Below are 22,805 nucleotides of genomic sequence, written 5' to 3'. Positions count from 1 at the left end.
TTATAGTTCATACTTCCATACAAGTTTATCATAAAAATCCAATGAAACTACTTCATTGATTCATACAAAGTAGCACAATCAGCCAATTGAAATTAAACTCAAATAAAAAAAAGAAAACCAAGATTAAATAAAACAGAAACAAAAAGCATTCATTAACATGTTGCAAAACAAGAGGATCATCATCTTTTTCTACTACAATCTGACAAAAATATTTATCGGTTACAACTTGGCAGTCTTTTGTTCCACAAAAATACACAGAATAATGTTTAAAACTCGAGGGGCAAAAACACATTTACATTTTTTTTATGACCACACATGAGAAGAATACAGGAAGTAAATGCTGAAGTGGCAAGTAGAAAAGTCTGTTTTCTGATGTTCTGAAGGCAGAATTCCCCTCCCCTCCCAAAACATAGCAAATAAAAATCCTCCGTACAAGTTAAAAAAATAATAATAAAAAAAAAAGTTAAGTAGATGAAAAATAGTCCGTGGTGGTGTGGGAAAAAAATCCTGATGTGATGCAGTTCTATGAGCAATATGTACTCTGCGTTTGTGTGTCCGCCTCAGTAGATCCGGCCTCGGCTCCTGTTGCCTCTGCCTCCGAAACCTCTTCCGCGGCCTCCTCTGAAGCCACCACGCTGCTCTAGAGTGAAAAATGTCAAAAACAAGCAGGTTAGTGTCATATTGGACTTCAATCACGTTGTAAAAATGTCTTAACATGAGTGTGGCAATGATCTGATGGGGAGTTGTGTGTCACAAACACATTTAAAATGTGCAGTTTTTCTCCAGTAAGCCATCCTTTTACCTAAATGAGATCCTGTTGCCCAACATTGATACGTAAACTGATATTTATTGTCAATGTACTATGAACTTATTTGTACAGTAGTGTAGGTATTTGTAGACAAAGGGCAGGATATTTGGTGGTGGAAATGTTCTGACTTACATTAGACTGTAGTCAGAGCAGTACTAAGCACTGTCATTGAGCAGTCTTTGGCTACATGAACTTCAAATGCAGTATATCTTTTAACTGTATACTTTCTCCAAGTGGTAGTGTACAATCAATATCATGGGGCTACACACAGTTTTGTTTTGGAGGAGTGTCTGGGTAAGTTGCATACTAGTAATTCTTCACTAGCCAAAGATGTCCACAAAATGACCCACATGTGAATTCCACTCAAATTAAGGGTTCCAAGATTAACCCAAAGTCTGGGCAGTTATCCAAAGTTATACTGCAGATTCCAGATACAGAAAGGAAATTCTATTTGTTTCCTCTACTATAGCTGTCTTGACATAAAATAAATAATGTCAACATGTGACACAACAGTGTAAAAACCCCAAAGTGCCACCAAACACTCACCATAGTTAAAGTTTCCAATGGAGGCGCTGTACTTGCCACTGGGAGGATTGTAGATCTGTCGTGCGTCCCTCCGGGACTGAGGAGAGATCTGTTTTTTTGTGCTGCCTCCTGATCCCATCTCCTCAGTTGATGGACGCTTAAGCCTAAAAACAAGAAGAAAGGTATATGAAGCTCCAATTCAGATTCCACACATCAAGCCTCACTGCTACATTACAAGTATTTCTAACATCTCTGACTAGAAGTAACATTAACAAGAAGGAGGAGCTGACTTACGCTACAGCCTCTGCCTTCTGTACAGGTTTCCAGGACAGAGTGACTGTGCTCTTGTATGATGGAGGGTTGTGGAAGAGATCCTGCAATGGAGAAACGAAAAAAAAGAAGAAAGAAAACAAACCCAACCAATTAGAAGACAGAACACAGCAATCAGCAAATTACATTTTATTCATCTGGTTTATTAACTGACCACAAAATATAAGCAACCTAGTGTGGTTTATTAAATTAGACAGGCTCACGCCTTACCTTGATGAGGACGTTGATGTTGTTTGTGATCTTGAGGGCCACCACTTTGATCTTGTTCTGATTACATAAACACAACTTAGTCAATGATACTTTACAGCAGGGCTGTTGAAAGAACAAAATTACCCTTTTCTGATCTGTCATTGATTGCTTAGTTAACTAGTTCCTAGTATATTAAACAATTACATGTCAGCTGACAGATGTTACCTCTTCAGTCTTTAGAGCATCTCCCGTCTTTCCTTGCAGTGCTACTCGCAGCTGTCTGATGTAAACTTGCAGGCCTCTGGCAAAATACTGTAACCTGTAAAACAGAAAGTACATTTAAATTTATAGTGACTCTATTAATTTAGTCAAAAGTGGGCTGATGATCTACGTCAAACACAACAGACTTGCTAAAATTCACACTTCGTGTAAACCATTTGATTTTATCAACAAACTGAGTTGATTCCTCACCTGATCTTGAAGTCTTTAAGGCGCTCAGCGTCCACTTTGTCAAGAAGGAAGTCTGGCAGCTTCTTGCCCAGCTGGTGGAAGCTGTACAGGAGACACTCTACATAGCTGAACTGTAGTTTGGGTTCCTCGCTTGCCGAATTCTCACCATTCTCCACTTCTTCTGGAGGCAGCGGCATAAACTCCTAAATAAACAAAAAAAAAAAAGTATGAAAAATAATGAAAATATTATTTGGATTAACGCAGCATTTGTCTGAGGAAGCTCAAACTTTCATGGTGATTTGAAATAAATGAATACAATATTAGACTGTTCCCCATTCAGACACTGGAAACATCTGTTAAAACAACATTTCAAACAAATGATGTGCCAGCATGTCAGTGTTTTCAGACAACTTTTTAATAAAAGGAGTTTATTTTATTGTTATTTAAGTACATGGGAAGAGCATTCCTTTTTTTTTTTTATATTAAACTAGGTATTGAGAATGGTTTAATTCTATTTATATTGGTACTGACGACTACATTTTGGGGATCGTATTGTCACTAAAACAGACCATATCCTTCTGAGAACCAAGGGGGAAAAAAAAGAAAAAAAGAAAAGAATTTTCCCACTTTTTGGTGATTTCCTTCCTCTTTGGAGCTTAAAGAGGCCACCCAAACACATGCGATATCAATGGAAAGCCCAAGATGTCCTCTATTTAGTACATCAGGACTAAGCAGGGTAGCTCAAATGAGTCAAAAGATACAGACCAAAAGCAAATGTCCAGAGGACATAACTGAATAGGCTGATTATCAGGAGGATATGGAACAATGTAATCATGGAAAAGGAAAGAGCAAAAACTGACTGACCAGCCTGCATAAATGTTAACATAAAACAAAAATTAAAAAAAAAATAAGAACGTTTCAGAATCTGAGAGAAACTACTGGTGGACTTGGATGATTCTGATGCATTTCCATGTATTCCTTATTCAGTCCAAGTAAAACAGGACAAGTCTTTCTTACCAGCAGCTTGGTAAACAGCATGTTGAGGTTGGCCTCCAGCTTTTCCATATCTCCACAGAACGGACTCATCTCAGCCAACAGCTTTAGCACCTACACAGAGACAGAGATAGAGAGAGCTTAGCAGATCTCAGTGTAATATGCATCGCTAATGAGAAGCATTGTTACATGGTGCAGACTAATGACCCATTAGCAACATGCATTTGGCTAACACCCCTAACAGGTGGCTGTCATGCTGCCTTTGTTTACTACTACAACTACTCACCAAATGTCAAAAGTTATGAATCTTGACCTCACACCAGTCACCATATTTGTCATGCCAGTCATTGCTGGGCTGAGCTGAATAAATACAACCTAGAAAACTATACTTTGTGTGCACCGCTACTGACCAGCAGAAATTTGGGGGTAGAATTACAGGTTTTCCACCAGAAAAGTCTGAGAGGGTGTGATCTGAATGTGGTTGAGGAAGTTTGTTGTACTCAACATAGTGATATCAATTTGCGCTTGATAGGTGCTCTGTCATCTTTAGAGATCACTGAGAGAGGGACACCCAGCAGGTTGATTTCCTCTTACAAGATATAAATACTGATAATACACAACTGTATTAATATTAAACTAATTTCACAACATCCACATACAACTACATAAGAGTGAGCGTGATACACTAACCAGTATTACATTTTAAACTCACTTCAGGATCACTCATTTACAGTTAAAGGTACTCACTTCCAACTGAATGTCCAACTCAGCCACAGGACTTGTCAGGGCGCTGAGGTTTGGCAGGACGTGTTCACAGAAGTAGGTTACAAAACGTGTGGAATGGACATTTTTCTACAAAAGACAAAAAAACCCAAAAAAAAACATGACTAATTATATAAAGTAACATAAAGTAACATGAATAGACCATTGATTTTAACACCTCTGCTTTAAAGTGCATAAGTTGTACTTACAGAGAACAGTGGTAGGGCCTGGCGTGTGCACTGCAGCAGGCGGTCCACAGTGTCAGGGTCAGCTGGGTTGAGGGCCTGCTCCAGGAAAGCTTGCTCCACCACCAGCTCCACCAGCTGCTGCCTCCCATTTACAGTCTGCAGTACCCGTAGACCCGACACTACACGCATCAACAGCACAAACTCCTCTCCTGTCACATCCTCCATCACCTGCAGAGAAGAGAAACAACTGCTCAGAATGTGTTCTTGTCTTGTTATGCAAAAATGTTCATTTGTGACTTGTTGCAACTTGTCAATTTTTTTTTTCCTACAGCCAACCTAAATTTGGTCAACAAAGATTTTTTTGCAATGCTAAATGCATGGTCCAATACCTACTGGACAGCTATACATGCCAATGAAGGACTGGGCCATATCATACCGTTCACGTTAATACCGGTATAATGTTGGGCAACGATAAGAAAATTAAATATTGCGATAGAATATGGGTAAAACGCGCATGCGCAGTGCCTTTGTTTTCATACGCACATGGCGGCGATGGAGAATGAGAAGGACGAAAGCGGATTGTTGAATGAAACGGATGAACCAGAATTGGTTTGTAAAAATGCTGCAACTTCAGTGGTGTGGAACTGGTTTAGCTTTCGTCCATCAGATACACGACAAAGCACTATTTTTGGTAGAGCATGTTAGCGGGCCGTCGTTATTAAAGTGTTTTTTGGAAGATACGGCACACTCAAAATTGGTCCTTTGATTTACATTTAAAAACAAAAAAAAAAAAACAAAAAAAAAAACAAAAAAAAAAACAGCTGCTTGTTTACGTGTTTACTCGCCCTTCTCTACGAAGGACCACTAAGGGTAGCTCAGTTTCGATGAAAGTAGCCAATAGGCAAGTGAGAGAAACTCACCTCTGCTTTTTAAGGTCATACCCAAAACAACTGCACTTAAATGGATTAAGCAAGGGTTGAGGGATTCACATCGTCACAGGTTAGTCGATGTCAGTAATTAACAAAACAAAGACAAGATCATCAGGCACACCCAAAACAATCAGCACTCTATACACACCCCTAGTCTAGACAGCCACGTGTCTTCTCATGTAAATTACCCTTGTTACATTCAGACACAGAGCAACGATCACTCGTTAATCAGTTCTACACTATCTACAAACCTTCTTTGTTTCTGCAAAGACGTACTCCTCCACCTCCTTTGTCATGACATCCTCTGGCAGGGTCTTCAGTTTAGTTGACAGAAACTTGATGGCCCTTTCTCGCACTATATCCTCTCCCTGCAGGATCTGAGAGAAGAGTCCCCCAAGGGTTCCTGAATGACCAAGAAAAAAAAAAAAAAAAAAAAGTTGTGATATATATGGAGTGTCCTTTCTGAATAAACATTTAATACATGTGTTACAGCATGATATTACGCACAAGTAAATAAGTAAATATATTCTCAGGTAAATGTTTGCACTCCAATAACCCAGGGTTATAAGCAGAAAAAAAGCTGGCAAGGTGAACAACGTCCATTTTAATAATTAAAACAGGCCTAGCTGCATTTCAGTTTTCCCCCAGGGGAAAGAGAAACTCACCCCTGGCATCCATTTTGAAGATAGAAATAAGTGCTGCATTCACTTGGTTAAACTCAGCCGTATCATCTGAAAGCACAAAAACGTCAATAAACATTAGCAGAGATAAACAATACTGGTGGGGTCTGAGTAGCTTTGTGAAATCTGAAAAATTGTTACCTGTCTGAAGAAGCTGAGTGAGAATATCTGCAACTCTGGGGATGTTGTCACCAGTTGCAAAGCGCGGGAGCTCTTTGATGGCCTGACGTCGGATCTGGTCAATGAAAAGTACACAGAAAAATAAATAAATAAAATAAAAATGAATATCGGGAACACATTCAGTCCCTGAAAGATCCCCAATATCAATCTGGAAACAGGCAAATCAAAATTTGTAGCTACTGTTGGAGGTATTTAGATTCATGGCTACATATGTTAGTTAATACTCACCGAAACATCCTCATCTTCACAGAGATCTAGTTGGGCATTAATAGCTGCATCTGCAAGTTCAGGAAAGCTGCTGAAGAACTTGGGAATAAACTGTGCTGCCAGACGCTTCTCCTTGGGGCCACCCTTCACACCATCCACTATTACCTGGTAGGCATCTTTGTGCTGCAGAATGATGGGACATGGCAGTCGTTACTTGGGACAATAAATATACCCCAAGGTTAAGTATAGATCGAGTTAAACTCTGGGGACATGGGGATTCGAGAAAAACTAAAAGGTAAGAAATAAAGAAATAAAAATGGCATACATGTTGAAGGAGCACAGCATACTAGTCACTTTCTTTGTTGTTCTACCAACAAAAATCGGTTAACTGATTTTCAAAAGTCAATCTAATGATGGGTCTGGGAAAAAAAAAAAAAAAAAAATCACAAAAAGTGATTACAGTTCTGTAGTTTTCAGTTTATTTGCAAAATGGGTTTGCTTATTTTTTTAAGTTTACCTCACTTAATCTTTTCAGCTTATTATATGAATAGTTATTAAAATGAAATCACTTTGTAAAAAAATCTAGCTCAGTCACAATAAACATATGCACCCCAGATATATCCAACATATTTTTTAAGATGTCAAAATGTTTAATAACGCTTTCATTTAGCTTTTTAATTTCTAAAACCTGAGCTTTATCATGGTTTCTGTATATGACCAAAATGTCCACGTATAGGATAACATCCTAAATGAGATAGATCGCGGTGAAATTTGAATAAAACTATCGCCGCTTCCTATTTGTGGCCTAAGTGAAAAAGTGTTTTGCGAGTGGACAAGTTTAAAACTTCATCTTGAAAATAATGAATGTAGTAGTAAACTTGGTTTGGCTTATGGATCGCCACGGCGAAGCTATTAACATTAGCCCGGTCATTACTATAACTAGCTGCAGTTAGCTTAGCACACACAAACAAATGTTATGTAAACCAGAAAAGTTATCAACGTTGAAAGTAAAAGAATACACTGCTGCAAGGCAACATGAAAATGTTCAGTTTAAAACGTACAAGGTGATGTTTATTTACCTGACTGAGGTTGTCCTTGGCATCAGCAAGGATCCCGTAGCTACGATAGAGATCCTCAATTGTGACCGCCATCAGCGTGATTTCAAGCGACTGCTACTCACAGATAAGACCTCTGAAAAATCCACAAAGTAAAACCCGTCGCAGGTTGCTTTTGCTCCGCGCCGGACGACTGCGAAACAAACAACGCCGTAATGTGGAGAGCTACCTTGTCGGGAAACGGGACGGAAAGATGAAATTTCAAGAAGCCCCTGAATGAATACCCCTACTGCCTGTCTTCTTCGCGCTACTCTCTGGCGTGCTGGCTAAAAAAAGCTACGGAATACCGAGTGCAGCGCATGCGCGGGTTTGGCCAATCGCATAGCGTCAGCAGGCACGTGACACGAGTGTGCGCCAAATCGATGCGCAGTTAAACTACTCATGTCAAGAAGTTGTGTGGTCTGTGGCCCTAAACTAAGCGTAAACAGATAATACATTAACTAATAAGTACGGGTAAAGTAATACTATTTTTATTGGTATAATGCCCCTTATATATACATATTTTTTTTGTTTTACACTGCTTGTATAGGCAGTGTAAACACGTTTATGTTTCTTTTAAAAAAATATATTTCTAATCAGCCACACAAAAATTCTAGTTGCACAAAAGGAAGGAGGCAGTGGTTTAAGGCTGAATGCCCATCGGTTTGTAGCATGTATTTGTATATGCCCACAAGGCAAAGTTACAGGTCTTAATTTAGTCTTTGGAAATAAAGACCTAGATTCATAGAGCTTTCTTTGTCCATCCGTAGCTAGTTTTGTGGCATACTCAAGGTCAGGTCTGTTGACCAGTTGTTTCATTTCTCACTAATGTAATGATAAGAAAACACAGATCACAACAGAAAGTCAGTGCAAATAGTTTTATTGAACTAAACTGGTTGCAACAATTATGTACAAGCAATTATCTGGCAGGAAAGAAATGCAGTTTTATAAGAATCTGATTCCCGCTCCAAACTGGACCCCGTCACATATCCTGCAAAGACAATAAAGAATCATTGAAATGTAATTGAAAGACAATTATTAGCTTATTTCTGTTGCACATCATTACAACTGCAATGTAATACAGATTTTTTTTTAAGTAATCCATTTCTTAATTTTCCCATAGCAATGTTCAGACACAGTTTCACACTTGTCAAACTTAGAGTAATAAGTTCTTTAGTGTCACATTTAAACAGATCTGTAATGTACAGTAAATTAATTAGTGACGTTAAAGAAACCACCACTATACTTAATTTGATTGCGGTCAGTTAGAATGTGTTGTTCTTTTCAGACTAAAATTCATCATTCATCATCTATTTACAGTGATTCTATTGGCCTAATATTTCTTTAAAGAAACCGTAAATAAGTCCCAATCAGCTTAGCTTAGACTAGCTGATAAAATTAGCATTACCTGTCTCCACTTTGGACTCCCATGGGAATGCAGTAATTCAGCTCAAGCCTGGCAATGTTCCCCAAGCGCAGCACAATGCCCAGTCCATATGACCAACGTATACATTCAGCCAGTTTCTTCAAATGCGCTTGTGGCCCCTCACCTGAACAAAAATGTACATATGAACCCAACCATATAGGCAAATGCATGTATTCATAATCTGAGCAATACTTGTCCTAACAACATAAAATCCTAATCCGGTCTTGGTAAAAAATAAGCATAAGAGAGAGATAAGATAAGATAAACCTTTATTAGTCCCACACGTGGGAAATTTGTTGCAGAAAGTGGACAGTGCAAAGTTACAGTAGCAAAAATTAAGAAAAACAATGGAATAGGATAGGATAATAAGAATAAGATATTATATACAATAGAATAAAACACTACGTTGTCAGAAGAATTACACATAGTGCTCATCTGTTTTAAAAGCTCACCATAGTTGAGGTTACAAAGGTTCCCGGCATTGAGGAAGAAGTGGGTTCGGAAGAGGTCACCAAAGCCTCCCATGCCTGGTCTGAAGGGTAGAGGGGTGTAGAGGTGGAGGCCTCCAGCCCAGTAGGCTTCTCCCCCCAGGTAGTCACCTGCCATACCAGTAAAGCCAGCACATAACCTTTCAATTAATCATCAAACTTCATTCTGGTTACCAAGCAGCTTATCTGAGATAATGCCTCACCTTCACTCTGTGGGCCCATACTGTACATACTGAAACCCCTGATACTGGTGGGGCCACCAAGATAGAACCTAGAATATCAACAAAGTACAAAACACACAACAAATTTAAATTAAACTGAACTTTATATGTCTTTTGCTAAAGCAATTGGAACAGACTCCAGCCCACCCACAACCCTGAACTGGATAAGTGGAAGAAAACGATTGATGGATGGTTTTAGGGATAAGACTAGACAGTTTAAATTTTTGAGCCACACCAGAGTCAGACAGTCATTAAGGGAGGCAGATAAATCTGCTTTGAATTAGTAGAAAAAGATCCTATTTGTAACTACAGACACCACCCAAGTTTCCCATTATAAAAAGTGGTCTTTTAAAGATTTAAATGCTAACCATTATAGATGTTGGACAGCAACATCACTTTCAACAGCCTAATTTACAAAGCTCTAGGACCATCAAACCTCTGGTTAGTAATGCCAGTGTGCTGTGAGTTTTTACCTGTCTGCTATACTTGTCGGCTTATCACCAATGGGTAGAAGCAAACCACCCCACAATGAGGCAGAAAGGACCTGAGGGAAAAATTCAGTGTTTAGTCAAGCTGAATCAGCAAAAAGAGGCCAGCCGTTAACAGGCCATTTTTTCCATTACTTTATTATTGGACATCAATAATCATTAATCATATATAGTCAATGAATTGGCTAGTAAAGCTATCTAATCAGCACAACAGCCTTTTTAACAGGCTAATTTTAGGGAAGATTTTGTGGCAACTGACTGAAATGTAAAATGAAAAATCTCACTGAGTCCCAGAAGAGTGTTTTGTTGAGCTGGATCTCAAAGTCTTCCTTTAAGAAACTGGCATCTCCCCCAGTGTAACCAGCAAGTTCCTACACAACCACCAAACAAAATGTCAAGCTTGTGTATGATAATAGTCACTAACTTTCTACATAGCATTTAAAATAGATCTAATTTAGTGGTGAACAACAAACCTGATGGATCTTCAACAGACCACCCTTCCTGGGAAGGATGGAGGAGTTTCTGGTGTCAATCACCATACCATGCTGCAATTCAAAACATCATATTTGCAGGTTTATTTCCATGGAGCCTTTGAGAAAATTCAGGCTTTTTCCACTTTTCAAAATAAGCATTTAACTTCACTGTAACCTCACTGTAAAACAAATAAATTTTAATTTAAAAACAAACAGAGAAATACCGAGAGTGAGGACTTCAGAGAATGGCCGCTCTCCTCCCGTATAGGAAAAGAGGCAGTGCGGGCCAGACAGCCAAGCTCTCTCCATACTCCTTCCCACTTCAGAGTTTGGCTGGTCTTCCACACAGGAAACTATGGGTATTGATAATCAGATGTCATTTAATAACTGTTGTTTGTATAGAATTCAATTCTGTATAACCACAGTCTATACATAAAAGATGGACAATTTGATATCAGCGATTGATTAATGAAAACCCATTGTGAAAGCATTTTTAGTGTTGATTCCTGATTGTTTAGAAACTGGATGAAATGAACGATGGGTGGATCTGATTGAGAAACAAAAGAACAATGACGTCTGAAACGGTAACGACTGTCAATCACGCGATGACTGAGACACACCCTAAAGCAGTAAGTAGGGGCTGTAATTTACAAAATGAAAGTCTTGTTGTTTAAAATAAAGACTTCAAACATGTGACTGAGCCTTTGAATTTATCAGGAAATTGTTTACCGAGTGAGCTAAATGGCCCTTTTTCCACTTCTACACAATCTAATCAAACTTCTTTTGGCAAGCAGAGGAGACGCCTGCTACTGGTGATCAGGTTTATGGCTCTTCAGATTTAGCTTGACTTTCCAGAGTTTCCAGAAGCTACATTCATTTTTTTATTAGTGCTGTCAATAGATTAAAAAAATTAACTAATTAATCTCACAATTTTCTGTAATTAATCGTGATTAATCGCAATTACTTGATTGATAGCTGTAATTACACTTTTTCAACTTTATATTTAAGCTTGTAACAGACATTTATGCAATATAATGAAGTCAATGGGGAATAAACACAAAGAATGTATGCTTACACTCAGGGAGAATTTTAATAGTTTTCTTTTAGCACAGGTTCAGTCCTGTGAAATACAATTTAAAAAAAAACAACTATATATGTATATACACACACACACACACACACACACACACACACACACACACACAGGGAGTGCAGAATTATTGTTGTATTTTTGAGGAATAATGTTATTATTGAACAACAACCATGTTCTCAGTGAACCCAAAAAACTCATTAATATCAAAGCTGAATGTTTTTGGAAGTAGTTTTTAGTTTGTTTTTAGTTTTAGCTATTTTAGGGGGATATCTGTGTGTGCAGGTGACTATTACTGTGCATAATTATTAGGCAACTTAACAAAAAACAAATATATACCCATTTCAATTATTTATTTTTACCAGTGACACCAGTATAACATCTCCACATTCACAAATATACATCTCTGACATTCAAAAACAAAACAAAAACAAACCAGCGACCAATATAGCCACCTTTCTTTGCAAGGACACTCAAAAGCCTGCCATCCATGGATTCTGTCAGTGTTTTGATCTGTTCACCATCAACATTGCGTGCAACAGCAACCACAGCCTCCCAGACACTGTTCAGAGAGGTGTACTGTTTTCCCTCCTTGTAAATCTCACATTTGATGATGGACCACAGGTTCTCAATGGGGTTCAGATCAGGGCCCTGTTTCAGGAAGCCGGTTTAGTGCAAACTCTGAGTAAGTATACCCTGAGTTAACGAAAACTCTGGGTTTTCGGTTTCACAAAGCGAGTTTAGATTAATTCTGAGTGAGTTACTATGACGACACACTCCGTGAAGCTAACCTGCCCCCTAGCAGGTTTACTTCAACTAACCCTGACGTTCTCCGCCTCTTTGTCAGAAACCTGACTGTAGGAAGTGTCAGACATGGCGTGCTCCTTCCTTGAAGAGCCAGTAGATGTTGAAGCCCAAATTCTCCGCAGAGCTCTCCGCCGGGAGAGAGTGATTAGAGCGCGTTTGGACATTTTATCATTTCCTGATGATTTCCTGTGTGAACGTTACCGTTTTTCAGCACAATCTACAATTTATTTGAATAACATCCTCAGGCCTAATATTGCTCATGTGACACATCGCGGACATCCTCTCAGTTCTGTACATATTATTTGTATTGCACTTCGGTTTTTTGCAAACGGGAGCTTTCTGTATAATATTGGTGACGCTGAGCACGTTTCCAAGGCTACCGTCTGTCGGGCAGTCAGGAATGTTACAGTTGCACTGAAACGTCTCCTGTACTCGTCTGTGGTGTTCCCCGGTCATAGACCCACAAGATTTATCAAAGAGGGATGCCACAAAATTGCAGGTAGCAGGATGAACAAAACTTAATTCATGATGTGGTGATACTTGAACTACTACTTAAATTTTACATTTATTTTCACGGTTCCCAGGCGTGATTGGCTGTATAGATGGCACTCACATTCCAATCATTGCTCCTTCAGTAAATGAAGGAGACTATGTGAACAGGAAGTCTTTCCACAGCATTAATGTACAGGTACATAGTTCCCTGTAGCATTTCAAACTAACAAATTATTTCATTATTAGTAATGGATGCTAATTTGTGTTCTCTGCACTGTGAAGATCATATGTGATGCTGCCAACATTATCACAAATGTGGAAGCCAAGTGGCCAGGCTCTGTGAGTGGTGGTGATGGAGGAGGACCCCCACCTGTTTTTCGGGCCTCCGCTTTTTTTCTAGTGGCCATAACGGGTCACATTTGAGCATACAGAGTAAGCAAATATGTACTTGTAATGCTCAGATAATTTCAATAAGTGCTTACAGAGGGGAAATTAATGTAGCCTCTAACTGCAATTGATTTACATCGGACAAACAGACCAAGCACTATGGCTCATAATACAATTACACCTTACCTGTTTGGACTATATTTTTATATTTACTTGCTGCCAGGAACGTTTGGGGCCTGTTGGGTTGCACCTGCGCTCACATCACGTCACAAAATAAAATGTATGAAATAAAAAATGAAATAAAATATAATAAAATAACGTGTTAAATGGGTGGAAATCCCTAGATCAATGTTTAAATTAACACTCACGCATTGACTCTGTCGGCTATGTTTTGCCATGCATGCTCCCTTTCTTTTGCAGCTGTGGCTGTGTTACTTTTTTTCTGCAAAATTTGCATGTTATCGGCATATACTGCCATCAGAATTTCGGCCTCAAGCGCTGTAAAATACATTGACCGTGCCTTCTTTCCCTCCGTCTCCATGGTGACTCGCTTAATCTGTGCTCCACTAATCAGGGCTTTATGTATCCTCGTGCGCGCGCTTAATTTGGGGTTAAAGCAACTCCGCGTTGATTGAACTAATTGTTATCAGCCTTTCTGAAACCGAATATTCCGAGTTGGACAGTTCGGGGTTACTCAACCCTGAGTATCGTTTTTCACTCTGAGTTTTCTAAACCGGCTTCCTGAAATAGGGCCCAGGTGAACAAGGTGGCCATGTCATTAGTTTTTCTTCTTTTATACCCTTTCTTGCCAGCCACGCTGTGGAGTACTTGGACCCGTGTGATGGAGCATTGTCCTGCATGAAAATCATGTTTTTCTTGAAGGATGCAGACTTCTTCCTGTACCACTGCTTGAAGAAGGTGTCTTCCAGAAACTGGCAGTAGGACTGGGAGTTGAGCTTGACTCCATCCTCAACCCGAAAAGGCCCCACAAGCTCATCTTTGATGATACCAGCCCAAACCAGTACTCCACCTCCACCTTGCTGGCGTCTGAGTCGGACTGGAGCTCTCTGCCCTTTACCAATCCAGCCACGGGCCCATCCATCTGGCCCATCAAGACTCACTCTCATTTCATCAGTCCATAAAACCTTAGAAAAACCAGTCTTGAGATATTTCTTGGCCCAGTCTTGACGTTTCAGCTTGTGTGTCTTGTTCAGTGGTGGTCGTCTTTCAGCCTTTCTTACCTTGGCCATGTCTCTGAGTATTGCACACCTTGTGCTTTTGGGCACTCCAGTGATGTTGCAGCTCTGAAATATGGCCAAACTGGTGGCAAGTGGCATCTTGGCAGCTGCACGCTTGACTTTTCTCAGTTCATGGGCAGTTATTTTGCGCCTTGGTTTTTCCACACGCTTCTTGCGACCCTGTTGACTATTTTGAATGAAACGCTTGATTGTTCGATGATCACGCTTCAGAAGCTTTGCAATTTTGAGACTGCTGCATCCCTCTGCAAGATATCTCACTATTTTTGACTTTTCTGAGCCTGTCAAGTCCTTCTTTTGACCCATTTTGCCAAAGGAAAGGATGTTGCCTAATAATTATGCACACCTGATATAGGGTGTTGATGTCATTAGACCACACCCCTTCTCATTACAGAGATGCACATCATCTAATATGCTTAATTGGTAGTAGGCTTTCGAGCCTATACAGCTTGGAGTAAGACAACATGCATGAAGAGGATGATGTGGACAAAATACTCATTTGCCTAATAATTCTGCACTCCCTGTATTTAATATATATATCATTCATTTCTAATCTATATTAATTGCAATTCATTTTGCATGAGCAAACAGACTCGGAAAAAAAGGTAAAATATATGCACTTAACATGTTTACTGAACATCTTGAACATTCATGTTAAAAAAAACATTTATCCACTCTCTCTCTGTGTAACGCTTGGGGAGGCACTTCAAGTCCTTGAAATGAGGAACCAAAGCGCGTGTTCTCAACGACATTAAAAGGTCTGCAGTTTGTTGTAATTCACTTGGCAATTGTTTTAGTCAATATGTCCGAGGTAGACTTTCTGAGCCCCCGATGCTCCGTGAGTGGTTTGTCGCAAGCTGGATGACGTGTTAGCCAAAGTCCTAGCAGCATCCCTGACTAGAGTATGCTTCGCGTCAATGTGATATTTTAAGCTGCAAGTGCTTCAGTAAAAAGAAAATTCCTTCTTGCACAATGTGATTGGTTCAGCTGCCCGTCACTACCAGATTTACTGCCCATTTGCGCGTGTGCGAATGTAACTACTTGGACAAACTGCTAGAAATGTGTGGACAGAAACATTTCAGGAATTTTGAGTCATTCTGCCCTCCATACTCCAGATGCGTTAATAGCATTAAAAAATGTTTATCGTGTTAATCGTGATGGCGGCTTAATCTACGTTAACGCGTTAATTTTGACAGCACCAGTTTTTATATATGTCTATATTTATAATATAGCAGTTTCCTTACAAGTATTAAAGAATAATGATTAAATAAAGGCCTATGAAATGCTAGAGACAACATATTATCCAAGATATATATATATATATATATATATTTATTTTAGATTATGCAAGAAAAGTCCAAACTATGTCTTTGGAGCAATACTGCAACTCAGAAATGAACTTTATGGCTCTTAAAACATTCTTATACTTTCTGGTAGTTTTTCTTAAACTCATCTAATTTGAAATATTACTCAAATGTGTTAATTCATCAAAACCATGTTCAAGAATGTTCCAGTTTAAATAGGTTTAGTTGTACAAAACAGAAATAGGCAGGTATTTACGCTCAGTTCTGCAGATATGCCTCGATCCGTCTCCCGCAGTGAACTCCATGGAAACTGACCTGTGACTTTGTAGACATTCAAAGTGATACTGAAAATGATATGAAAAGTGGAAAACATCAGTACAATAATGCTTTGCAATTACAAAATACACCCACTGAAAGTTACGGCAAAGAGTGCTCAAACATTTACCTACTTAATCCACAATGTCAACAACAGCATAGTGAGGGTACTTACAGCAAGTAGAGAAACACGTATAACATTATGATTTAATACATTTTAAAATATTTAATTTTCTAGACTGAAAAAAATGTAAATTCTACTGTTTAACTTGTTTCTACATTGATATTGGGTGACTCAATACAGGTAATGCCTATGTGCACATCATTTTCATGTCTTACTTGCGTTCAAAGTTTCCTGGTTGGGGTTTGAAGAAAGACAGACCATATGATGTCTCTTTGGTACCATAGGAGAACTGGAATGTCAGTTTTTCTGCCCGACCCAATACATTGGGTAATTTTAGGCCTAGTACCTGAAATGAAGGAGAATCAACAAACTGATCAGCATTTTCCTAATATTTATAATATTCAAAATACACTGAACTAAACAGCTGCATTAACACACACAGAGAAAAATATACAACACTGCATTACTTTCAGAGAGTGGAAGATGACATAAGCTCTTTTTGGCACTAACCATACTGCCTTCATTGTTTCCAACCATTGTGTTGTAGCTGCCTGTCATACGTCTCAGCTCTGTGACCTCAAAGGTCACATCAAGGCCATTAGGAAGAGCATCCTCCCCTGAAGAGAAAACAAATCAAAATATCTAACTGCTATACATTTACTCAGAAGCAATTACATCAATGCAGTACCAGTAAGGAAGTAGTAGAGTTCTTTCCAGTTACCCGGGTTTGTTTATAAACTTGTATAAACTGATGTGGAGTGTGTGTGTGAGCAAACTGCAGAAGTGCAACAATTTTTTTAAACAGCTTTTTCTGTTGTGTGTCAACATGGTAACCTGCATATTGTAGAGACATGTATTGGCACATTAACCAGCTCCTATAACTCATTTAAACCTTAAGCTGAATCTAGAGACCTGAACCTGAGATCAATGTTGTTTCACTTCATGGACTAAAGGTTTGCCAACTCTAGTTTCCACTTTAAATGTCAGTAGTCTTGGTATTCATATTCTGAATCCAGACAAGTGACAAGGTCAACTTTGGGCCACTGGATGTAAACTGTGAAAGTTGCAGGGTGGTAAAACACTGTTTTCATGTTTGTTACTACACAAGCATGAAAATGTATGTAGAATTAAAAGTATTTCTAGTTCTATACAAGTTAGTTGTGCCTTTTCCAATATGATCTGTAAATTTATGTGTATATCTAGTAACAGCAGAAAATGAACATACAAAAACAGAGCTCTATTGCACAGATTTTGGGGACTAAGCTGTCTTTAACTTTGCTTTAAATATGATGAGATTATCTGTCCTAAGAATAAACTTGTTTTGCATTTACAGAAAGGTGAAAACTGAAGGAAAAACATTGTAATTATGTAGTTATTATGCATTGGTTTTATTTCTCCAGCCCACTTGAGAGCAAATTGGCATGTATATGGCCCATGACCTAAAAGTGAGTTTGAATAATGTATTCAGCATGAACAATAAGATCAATTGTCTGCTATTAGTCAAAACTAACTTGTGTTTATACATTACTGTGACCCAGAAAATTGGCTGGCCATATTTTAAGACAACTGTATTCATAAATACAACATTTCAAAAAGGTTCAGTTACTTTTTCTTGCCACTATATCTCACATGAATAAGCCTGCAATTGGACAGTCATAACTTTTAGATTTATGTGTGGACAACAAGGAAGAGCATGTGAATAGCTGTCTATGGAGTAAATCTGGAATAGTATGGAGAAGAATTTGAACAGATGCACAAAATCTGTGTGTTAATCAGTTAAAAGAATATATTAAAAACACTTACAAAGAAGTATTTAGATGAGACAGGGTGTTAAATACTTAAACTCTAAATTTTGATTGCAATGGTCAAAGTTTAGTGTCATAACTATTAACATTTAAAGCTTGTGTGCATGTATATATTACACTCTATAACAAAAAGAAATATGATGAGTTAAATAGAGATATGAATGAACAAGCATTTGCTTCCTCCTATGTCTTTTTGAGCAGGACATGGTCAACATTTTTCATCACGAGAATAGGTTGGCTTTCTTCCATTTCTTCTTATACGTTTGAGATAAAGACTTCATTGTAATATGTCTGATATGTAATCATAACAAAGTCATTTTTGAAGACCACACAGTGACTGCCAGTACCTCGTGAGGTGTCGATAACAACTTCAACTTTTCTGAAGATCCCGAGACGCAGAAGCTTCTGTCGCGCTTCATGGGACTTTCGCATAACCTGCACAACAGTTTGAACCATGTGTTACAACTACTCACAACCATAAGCTGAACAGGAAACAATCATTTCACACATATTAATATGTACCTACATCAATCAAGTTCTTTGCCTGGAAAACATCTGAGATTTCATAAGTCAGCAGGTCCTCTTTGGTTCTTCCAAGCCCGTCTATATGCACTTGTTGAACCACAACCTGAAAAACAGAGAAGACAGACGCACAAAAAAATGGTAAAGATCCCAAAGAGAAAAAAATATACATTTATTTATATATTTGTATTTACATAAATGTTATTATTTAGATAAATTGGCTAATTGTAATATATATATATAAATAATACTAAATAATATTAAAACAATGATATTGTCAAGAAAACACCTTTTTTAAGAGTTATCAAGCAGAGTGTAATTATAGTGTAAAGATGGGTATTGCAATGTGACAGTGGTAATCCGAGTACGTCCCATTTACAATCTGGCACAGAATAAACCTTACATCTTTATTTTCAAGAACTTCTTGTTTCGGCTCTTGGTCCATCTCCGGAGCATCAATGTCGTCAGCTTGAACTCCTAACTCTGGCCCATGCATGGGCAGAGGGTCTAGGCTCTGCAGGACATAGTAAAATGGATATATTGGATAATTGGATATATAATTACTTCACAGAGTGTTTTACTGAACAAACAAAAATGACTGTGAAATTAATTGTGCATATATGTGAATATGTGCATAGAATCTATTTTATTTTTACAGGGTGATTCAGGCTTGGGGCTCTATATACTGTTGGGGACATTGAGGTCAGGTCTGTGGAAATACTTCTAAAAGGTTAAGGTTTCATAACGGGAATTACAATAATTTACTTTTCTTTTTTTTTAATTTTTAAATTAAAAAAAAGTTCTCCATCATTTCCAAAATTCAGATGAAAAAAATCTAAACAAATATTTAAACTACTTACAACCAAAACTGTAAAAAATTTTTTTACAGTTTTGTTGTTGTTATTACTTATTAAAGCAAGTCAGTAAACTGCATCTATCTGGCTCAGTTTTAAAGATATGGTATCATCGATAAAACATGTGAGACACTCGTTATCCTATTCACATATGACCCATTTATTAATAAACCCATACCTGCAGCCCTGTACTAGATAAATACATAAACATAATAAGTACAGCAGGGGGGGGAAACAACCCTCACTTAAGTTCATTAAGCACACCAAAGCCTTTCAAACTGCAGCAAAAGGAAAGACACCACTAGCATGCTATGAGTCTAAAACACACAGTTGGAATAGCTTCTTAGCATTTTACCGTGGTTAATAAAAAACTACAACTTGTGGCCTGAATGAATCCAGTCTCTGTACAGTGAGCTGAATGCCTGAGCCTTGTTTGTATCTTGTTGAATTACAGTGCAGAGGGCCTCTCACTCCAGCAGCCGCTCTGTCAGATAACTCACTTAAACACAGACACGGAGGTCAAAGTCCCAGCTCGCACGTTTAGCGGAGTTTTGCTTACCCTGGCATGGACGGTACCCATGCTGAGCTCCGCAGGGCGCTGTCCCAGCAAAAACTGACGAAACTTTGAGACGAAAAAGATAAACTAATTTAACCTACAAGTCACCGGAGAAAGGCGAGGGTCCTCCGTATAAGGACGCGGACATGTCACTTCCTGACCACGCCTTCTACCAGTGCGCGTTCAAGACAACCACGACGGATAAAGGGAACGCAGTCAAACTGCAATAAATACAGTCGTTATTCCACAAAAACTGTTTTACTGCGGTTCTAGTGCTAGCAGAAGTACTAACAATCGTGAATATAATGTTAAACATGAACATAGATGTGGATAATGACAGACAGAGGTCATTTCAACAGGCTGTATTGACTACAAACAAAGGCAAAAACAAACCATTAATGCTGTGCCTTTTTTGGTTTGAATTTATTGGTAGATAAAGATACACATTTTAACATTTCAAACTAAACAGTTCAAAGCTGGGCTGGGCAGTAGCCTCAACACTTCACAGCTGTACATAAGTTGCTGAGCACCTCTCCAGACCATGTGTCCTGTAACAGAAAAATAAGTTAACAATCGCCCTCGCAAAACGCCGAGTATTAAAATTCTGGTAAACACTGTGTTTGTACCACTGCTAAGCTCTACTTACGCTTCTGTTTTGAACGTCTCATGGGATATCCGATCTTCATTTACACCATCGGGACATTCATTGATGTCTTTTATGCCCATCATTGTCAAAGCTGTGGGGATGAATGGTTATTATTATTACAATAACATTTTGCTATATAAAGAATGAATACATTTGCTACATAATTTTGAGGTCTGTGAAGAGAAACAATAAGGGGAGGACGTTCAAACTCGTCACAGAAAGGCCCCAGACTAGATTTGAACCCAGTATCTTTGGGTTGTAAAGCAACAGTGCTTCATTGTTGATTCCTTCATTTTACGTCTCATTCAGCTCCATCCCAAGTATTTAAGGTGTCGCTTCCTGTCCCTGTAGTTCAGCACTCACCTTGTTTGTACTGGACAAAAGAGATGTATTGTTTATTATCAGGGTCCATAATCCTAAAGACTACATCCAGGTTAGAGTCATCGAACAGATTTGGCCCAATCACACCACTCTGTTGAGACAGCTTTAGCTGCTCCAGTTTTTCAATAAGAAACTCCCTGGGTTTCTCTGAAAAAATACACAAGAAACAATGTAAAACAAAACAATCATGGTGGACATATGGTGATGAAAATTAAAAGCAAAATGTTAGTACCATGTTAGAGTAACACAAAACAGACATTTCTCTCAAGAGAAAGAGCAGTTAACCAATGAATATTTTATCTAGCACAAAATAAGTATGTAGAGCAACAAAGGCTATGTCTGCAATATTTTACAGCTGGATTTCAGTTCATTATAATCCCCTGCTCAAAAACCGTTCTGGGTAAACAAACAGGTGTTTTAGTCCTTTAGTTTCCCAGTAAGTACATATGAGCTAACTTTCCAGCTTTTGCAGTAGCTTTTTGTTTTTAGCACAACCGGATGCAGTGTCTGTATAAGAAAAGACCAAATAAGCTCTAACCGGGTCTGTAAAAGAAGAGCATGCTAGTCAGGTTGTCCATAAGCTCGATGAGTTTGTGTTTCTCCAGATAAACAGCTGCGTCTTCCTCCCTCCGCGCCGCCATCTTTTCCCCTTTTGTTTGAACCTGTTGCTATGATACGCAGGTCGGGGTCAGGGCTGTGTCCAGGATGTTTTCACTGGGTTGGCACACCGAAACCATGAACAGGGAAGAAAAGATCTGTCTATAAACTATCGAACCTACAATTTAAAAATGTACGGCATGGAGTACAAAGCACGACATCTGCATCCATATAGCGGAGCAGAAGCAGAAAGTAGCACAACACAGAAATACGTAAATAAAGTATGAAGTACTGTTTTTCAGTAAAGTACTTGAGTAAACGTACTAAGTTACATTCCTTCTGTCTTAGCCATATTCTTATCCAACAGTGCTGAGCAATACAAGTACTGGTGACTGTGCTTTTGTTGTGACCACCAGGTTTTTACCACTTTGTAAAGTACTTTATTGTGAAGTTTGTTCTTGGAAAGTGCTACATAAATAAACCTTACTTGCTTATGAACTGGTCAGAAGAGAAGCAGGGCAATAATATTTGATCGGAAGCCAGTCTTCCCATCAAATATGCTGCCTGAAGCATTATCTACAATACTTGCATGGTAAAGCCATTTAAACAGCATTTATATAACTATCAACTGAACACGATTAATAAATGTTTAAAAGCTAGGCCCAAATTAAAGTTTTTAAAAAAACCTTTCTCCTCTGGAAATTATAACACCATCTTGGCTTATGTGTAACCCTCTCAGTTATAATGTCAGTTTGTATTGATAGATAGGAGCTCCCTCAAACAATCAGTGTTGGGGTCTTATTACTTTACTTATGTACTCCTTCGTAAAAAATAATTTGACACTCTACTTCTCTGTAGCACTTATCAATTGAAAGGCATTATTTCCATTGTTATTTAACCTTAACTTAAACTTTACGCCTGCCAACATGTAGGAGTTTAGACTTGTGATCTTAAAAAAAAAAGGACTGTCAAAAGCTATTTTGATGAAAAGCACTTCAAGCTTGAATACAACAAAAAATGTGATCAAATGAATGCATTGCATGCCACACTATACTAAGAACACTTCATATCCCCCTCCCTAACCAATTACAGTCAACATTAAAAATCATGTCTCATGCTGTCATCCAATGAGTGGAACAACTCCCCCGCCCAAAAAAATATCTATTAAATTTTTTTTGTTCCAAAAAAGGAAATTGTATGCATTTCAGTTTAAATCACTCTCATGTACCACAAAGTGC

At 38.4% G+C, this 22,805-nt stretch overlaps 3 protein-coding genes across 4 annotated transcripts; all 3 read right to left on the bottom strand.

The window, feature by feature from the left end:
- Positions 1 to 7,658, bottom strand: api5 (apoptosis inhibitor 5). The gene is made up of 14 exons (XM_082541710.1): positions 7,321 to 7,658; positions 6,263 to 6,424; positions 5,996 to 6,089; positions 5,840 to 5,905; positions 5,426 to 5,577; positions 4,267 to 4,473; positions 4,043 to 4,147; positions 3,320 to 3,409; positions 2,324 to 2,505; positions 2,078 to 2,171; positions 1,874 to 1,930; positions 1,628 to 1,707; positions 1,355 to 1,497; positions 1 to 640 (listed from the first exon to the last, which is right to left on the bottom strand). The coding sequence occupies exons 1-14, from the start codon at positions 7,390 to 7,392 to the stop codon at positions 561 to 563; spliced, it is 1,584 nt and encodes a 527-aa protein (XP_082397836.1). The 5' UTR covers positions 7,393 to 7,658; the 3' UTR covers positions 1 to 560.
- A 540-nt stretch (positions 7,659 to 8,198) lies between these two features.
- Positions 8,199 to 20,091, bottom strand: samm50 (SAMM50 sorting and assembly machinery component). Of its 2 annotated transcripts, none has more exons than XM_082541716.1 (15): positions 19,947 to 20,091; positions 18,937 to 19,047; positions 18,538 to 18,639; positions 18,359 to 18,446; positions 16,717 to 16,823; positions 16,422 to 16,552; positions 16,024 to 16,111; positions 10,656 to 10,784; positions 10,432 to 10,503; positions 10,243 to 10,329; positions 9,944 to 10,014; positions 9,453 to 9,520; positions 9,214 to 9,360; positions 8,744 to 8,885; positions 8,199 to 8,326 (listed from the first exon to the last, which is right to left on the bottom strand). In XM_082541716.1, the coding sequence occupies exons 1-15, from the start codon at positions 19,965 to 19,967 to the stop codon at positions 8,281 to 8,283; spliced, it is 1,410 nt and encodes a 469-aa protein (XP_082397842.1). In that variant the 5' UTR covers positions 19,968 to 20,091; the 3' UTR covers positions 8,199 to 8,280. The 2 variants fall into 2 exon arrangements, with proteins under 2 accessions (XP_082397842.1, XP_082397841.1); XM_082541715.1 differs by having other exon boundaries at positions 9,214 to 9,370; positions 9,454 to 9,520.
- A 129-nt stretch (positions 20,092 to 20,220) lies between these two features.
- Positions 20,221 to 22,711, bottom strand: efcab10 (EF-hand calcium binding domain 10). The gene is made up of 4 exons (XM_082541723.1): positions 21,509 to 22,711; positions 20,953 to 21,117; positions 20,590 to 20,680; positions 20,221 to 20,491 (listed from the first exon to the last, which is right to left on the bottom strand). The coding sequence occupies exons 1-4, from the start codon at positions 21,609 to 21,611 to the stop codon at positions 20,446 to 20,448; spliced, it is 405 nt and encodes a 134-aa protein (XP_082397849.1). The 5' UTR covers positions 21,612 to 22,711; the 3' UTR covers positions 20,221 to 20,445.
- Positions 22,712 to 22,805: the final 94 nt, after the last annotated feature.

This window comes from Aulonocara stuartgranti (genome assembly GCF_965226115.1).
Source record: "Aulonocara stuartgranti genome assembly, chromosome: 7".
Classification (NCBI taxonomy): domain Eukaryota; kingdom Metazoa; phylum Chordata; class Actinopteri; order Cichliformes; family Cichlidae; genus Aulonocara; species Aulonocara stuartgranti.
Note: the sequence above shows the minus strand (reverse complement) of the source record. Positions and strands in the feature narration are given on the sequence as shown.